The sequence below is a fragment of the Vicia villosa genome, linkage group LG3 (genome assembly GCF_029867415.1).
Source record: "Vicia villosa cultivar HV-30 ecotype Madison, WI linkage group LG3, Vvil1.0, whole genome shotgun sequence".
In the NCBI taxonomy this organism is placed as follows: Eukaryota; Viridiplantae; Streptophyta; class Magnoliopsida; order Fabales; family Fabaceae; genus Vicia; species Vicia villosa.
Window position 1 is genome coordinate 4,305,582 of NC_081182.1, and position 5,117 is coordinate 4,310,698.

The following is a 5,117-nucleotide window of genomic DNA, read 5'->3' on the forward strand; positions in this document are numbered from 1 at the left end:
ACACAATATTCGAATGAAACATCATATAAAAATCACGCATAATATTGGTATGTGTGTGTAACATTTTATTGAAAGAAAACATAACAATAGAAAGAGTTTAAACTTTCGAGCTTTTGTTTTCAACGGTTACAGAAATTATTTGTAACTTTCCTAAGTGCTAAAGGAGTGAGCCAGTCAAAAAAGAACATTATGGTAACAATCCGACAAAATCAGAGCTTTTTTCCAACATCTGTCCCTGTTTTCCTTTCAACCGTTTGTATTCAAACACAATTCTCAAACAAGTCAAAGGTGCAACTTGGTAATTACATTCCAACTCAGTGTCCAATGCCACTCTCTTCTTCTATTTAAGCATGCACACACACTTCTCTCTCACATTCAATCCATCCTCTTCAAATAGTATTTCAAATCATCACTCTTCTCTCCCTTCCTTTGCTTCCAATCCAAGTAAAAATTCTTCATTGTGCTCAATTCATTTTGACCAAAGACACCATCATCAACCACAGAAAACTAAGTGATCCATCCTCCAATTATGATTGTTAGGTATGTAATTCTACTCATCATACCTTTCCCATTATCTAAATTCATGAATATCACCATGCATGCATGTTCCTTAAAATAATCATACTCATATGAAATTAATACTCTCTATAAGTCAAATTTACCACTCATATCCCCCTGCAAAAGTTGCATCATTTTCATATAGTGAGCCTTGCCCCATACTTGTTATTATAATTTATATGTGTATATTAAGATAATTATAAAGTTGCATTAATCATTTTGTGCACCTTTTACAGCTTGGGATCCGAGGAGTTAAATACAAAGCAGATACAAATCTGATTCAAGAAGACATGGCCAAAGAAACCCCAACAATGTTTTCGAAGTTACTCGTGTTTATTTGCCTTTTCATGTTCATGCTCAACTTCCACTTATCCCATGGAGAACAACAAGAGTTTGAGCTACTTTTATCCTTCAAGTCATCCATCCACTATGATCCTCATAACTTTCTCTCCAGCTGGGTCAATACTTCCTCAAACACTATTTGCAAATGGCACGGGATAACCTGCGACAACTGGTCGCACGTTAACACCGTGTCACTCTCAGGTAAAAACATCTCCGGTGAGGTTTCCCCGTCCATGTTTCAACTTGCACATGTTACAAACCTTGACCTCTCCAACAATCAGCTTGTTGGAGAAGTCGTCTTCAACGCTCCCTTCCTCTCTTCACTTCTTTACCTCAACCTCAGCAACAACAACTTCACTGGCCCTTTACCTCAATCCTTATTTTCATCACCGTTTATCAACCTCGAAACTCTTGATCTCTCAAACAACATGTTTTCAGGCAGAATACCAGACCAAATTGGATTACTTTCAAGCTTAACATACCTTGACCTAGGTGGCAATGTTTTGGTTGGAAAAATTCCAAATTCCATCACCAACATGACAAGTTTAGAGTCCTTAACTTTAGCTTCAAACCAATTAGTTGGTGAGATTCCAACAGAGATAAGCTTAATGAAGAGATTGAAACTGATTTACTTGGGATACAACAATCTTTCAGGTGAGATTCCAAAGAACATTGGAAACTTACTTTCTTTGAATCAACTTGATCTTGTTTACAACAATCTCTCTGGACCAATTCCTGAATCACTTGGAAACCTCACCAACCTTCGATATCTCTTTCTCTACGTAAACAAACTCACTGGTCCAATACCCAAATCCATATTCAAATTGAAGAATCTTATTTCACTTGATCTCAGTGATAATTATCTTTCCGGAGAGATTCCAAACCTTGTTGTTAACCTTCAGAAACTAGAGATTCTTCAACTTTTCTCAAACAACTTCACCGGTGCCATTCCAAACACAATAACATCATTACCTCACCTTCAAGTTCTTCAACTCTGGTCAAACAAGCTATCCGGTGAAATTCCACAAACACTTGGATTACACAACAACCTCGCAATTCTTGACCTCTCTTCAAACAACCTCACAGGCAAAATCCCAAACAGTTTATGCGCGTCTGAAAATTTTCACAAACTTATCCTCTTTTCAAACTCTCTCAATGGAGAAATCCCAAAGGGTTTAACCTCGTGCAAAACCTTGCAAAGAGTGAGACTCCAAAACAACAATTTGTCAGGGAAATTACCAATGGAAATCACACAATTGCCTCAGATATACTTGCTCGATATCTCCGGAAACAAACTCTCCGGAAGAATCAATGACAGAAAGTGGAAAATGCCATCGCTTCAAATGCTCAATTTGGCTAACAACAATTTCACCGGAGAATTACCAAACTCTTTCGGGAGTAACAAACTCGAAGGATTGGATTTCTCACAGAATCAACTTTCCGGTAACATTCAAATTCATTTCAGAAAATTACCAGAGCTTGTTCAATTGAAACTCAACAATAACAACCTCATCGGAAAAATCCCTGAAGAAATCTTTCAATGCAAGAATCTTGTTTCTTTAGATTTAAGTCATAATCATCTCAGCGGCGAGATTCCGGCGAAACTCGCCGAGATGCCGGTTCTCGGATTACTCGACTTATCGGTGAATCAATTTTCCGGCGAGATTCCAAAGAATTTAGGAAGCGTTGAATCGCTGGTTGATGTTAACATTTCGTATAACAACTTTCATGGAAGTTTACCTTCCACTGAAGCTTTCTTCGCAATCAACGCGAGTTCAGTCGCCGGTAACAAACTCTGTTACCGTGACGGTGACGTTGACGGTAACGGTGTTGTTTCTAACGGTTTGCCACTATGCAAAAGTGATAATCCGATAAATTCAATAACGCTGTTAGTTTTGGTTTGTTTTGTATTAACGGGTTTTGTTGCGTTAAGTGGTGCTGTGATTTTCGTGATTTTCGTGCGGAGAAGGAAGAAGAGTTTCGAGGTACGAAAAGTGGTTGAAAATGAAGATGGTTCTTGGGAAGTGATTTTCTTTGATCATAAAGCATCGAAATCGATTAACATTGAAGATGTTTTATCGTCTGTTAAAGAAGGAAAAGTGATTTCCAAAGGACGAAACTGGGTTTCGTACGAAGGGAAGTGTATATCCAATGATATGCAATTCATGGTGAAAGAAATAAGTGACACGAATTCTGTTTCGGTTAGTTTCTGGGACGAAACGGTAACGTTTGGGAAAAAGGTTAAGCATTCTAATATAGTTAAGCTTATTGGAATGTTTAGGTGTGGTAAAAAAGGGTATTTGGTTTATGAATTTGAAGATGGGAAGAGTTTAAGTGAAATTATGCATAGTTTGAGCTGGCAAAAGCGAATTAAAATCGCTTTGGATATTGCGAAAGCGATTAAATTCTTGCATTGTGAATGTTTATTGGTTGGGTTGGTTAGTGAAGTGTTGACGGAGATAGTTTTTATTAACGTAAAAGATGTTCCTCGCCTTAAACTCAACCCTCCTGGGATAGGAATGTCGTTTATCAGCATTAAAGGTTCTGTTGCTTCATCTTACGTCGCTTCAGGTACTTACTTAATTGCTTCTTTTACTCTTTTAATCAAAGATATAATAATTAAGAAATTATGTATGCATACAAAATTTAAATAAAAAATGTTTATTCTTAAAAATTTATAAATGTCAGTAATCCCATCTCGAAAAATAGATATATTAGTATTACTTAAGGATATTGACATGAATGTGCTAGTGTCTTTGTCATGTCCAATGTAATTGTTTTATAAATGCCTCATGAGTCTTATGTTATGTGAATTTTATGTTTTCAGAGGAAAAGATGGGAAAAGAAGTGTCCGAGAAGTGTGAGATATATGGTTTTGGAGTTATGTTGATTGAGTTATTAACGGGAAGAACTTCCGACGATATAGAAGCAGTTCAAAAAACGAACAATATTGTTGAGTGGGCCCGTTATTGTTACACTGACTGTCATCTTGACACGTGGATAGATCCTGTTCTGATGAAGGGTGGAGATGTATCGACATATCAAAACGATATTGTTGAGACTATGAATCTTGCCCTGCACTGTACCGCAGGTGATCCCACCACGAGGCCATGCGCAAGAGATGTAGTTGAAATCCTAGAAACAGTTCAATGTAACAGAATCACTTTTTGCTGATTATTTTTGTTTGCGTGTTTTTTTAGCTTTGTTACAGTTTTTTTGAAAATGTTCTATTGCCCCTTTGAGTTTTCACTTTTTTTCTTCTTCTTCTTCCTATTTGATTTGGTTAAAGTTTTTTATTAGTTTATATAGCGTAAGTAAGATTTTGATGAAGGAAATGTTGGCCTGGTGTTTTATATATGGGGCATGCTTGAAATTCTAATGAGTGTAAAAGTAAATGTAAGTAAATCGAATGTCATTAATAATTAATTGTATGAAATATTGTCACAAAAGTTTAATTATATGAAATCAATGCAACAACGTTTATATAATTTGTGTAGTACTTCTCATGACATCTACATTTTTGTTAATTTTTCTATTTCAACATTTTTCTGTGTATTTTTTTAAAATGGTTCATTTATAGATATAAAAAATCTATTTAAATTATTATATAAATAAATATATATTATATTCATTTAACTCAATTAATACTTAGCAGTAGTTTAACTATTCATCACAACATTTCTCCTTATTTGATTTGATCCGAACATGTGTCTTTAATTAAATTAAGTTATTAATTACTTAGTTTATAGACAAAAACCAACCAGTTGTATTTTTTAAGTGAAACAAAGAATCAATTAGAAAACATAAAAGAAAATACTACTTCTTTAGTTTATAACTATATAAAAATTTGGGAAAAAAACTGAATTATCAATAATTTTTTAATATTAATAAATTAATATTTCAATTATAAACTAAGGAGAAAAAGACCAAAGTTTATAAAGAGATTAAAATATTTATAATATCATATTCATAAGTGTTTATGTTATTTGGGATGTCAAAATCTGATAATATAATAAATACTAATTATTACACATAAAAATAAGGAGTTATTTGAATGACACGACATTAAACATCCATTAATTATTTGTTTTTAATTAAAGTTAATTTTATTTTTTAGGCTAAAAGGTTGGGGAAACAACCACTCATGATCGAGTTGGTTAAAGAAACTAGGACAAAAAAATCGGGTGATTTAGTTGACGAGCTTACTCGAAAAGCTT

General features: G+C 34.3%; 1 protein-coding gene across 1 annotated transcript; it reads left to right on the forward strand.

Moving 5' to 3' along the window:
* Positions 1 to 360: 360 nt before the first annotated feature.
* On the forward strand, positions 361 to 4,388 carry LOC131660102 (leucine-rich repeat receptor-like serine/threonine-protein kinase SKM1). The gene is made up of 3 exons (XM_058929235.1): positions 361 to 540; positions 795 to 3,471; positions 3,728 to 4,388. The coding sequence occupies exons 2-3, from the start codon at positions 849 to 851 to the stop codon at positions 4,072 to 4,074; spliced, it is 2,970 nt and encodes a 989-aa protein (XP_058785218.1). The 5' UTR covers positions 361 to 540; positions 795 to 848; the 3' UTR covers positions 4,075 to 4,388.
* Positions 4,389 to 5,117: the final 729 nt, after the last annotated feature.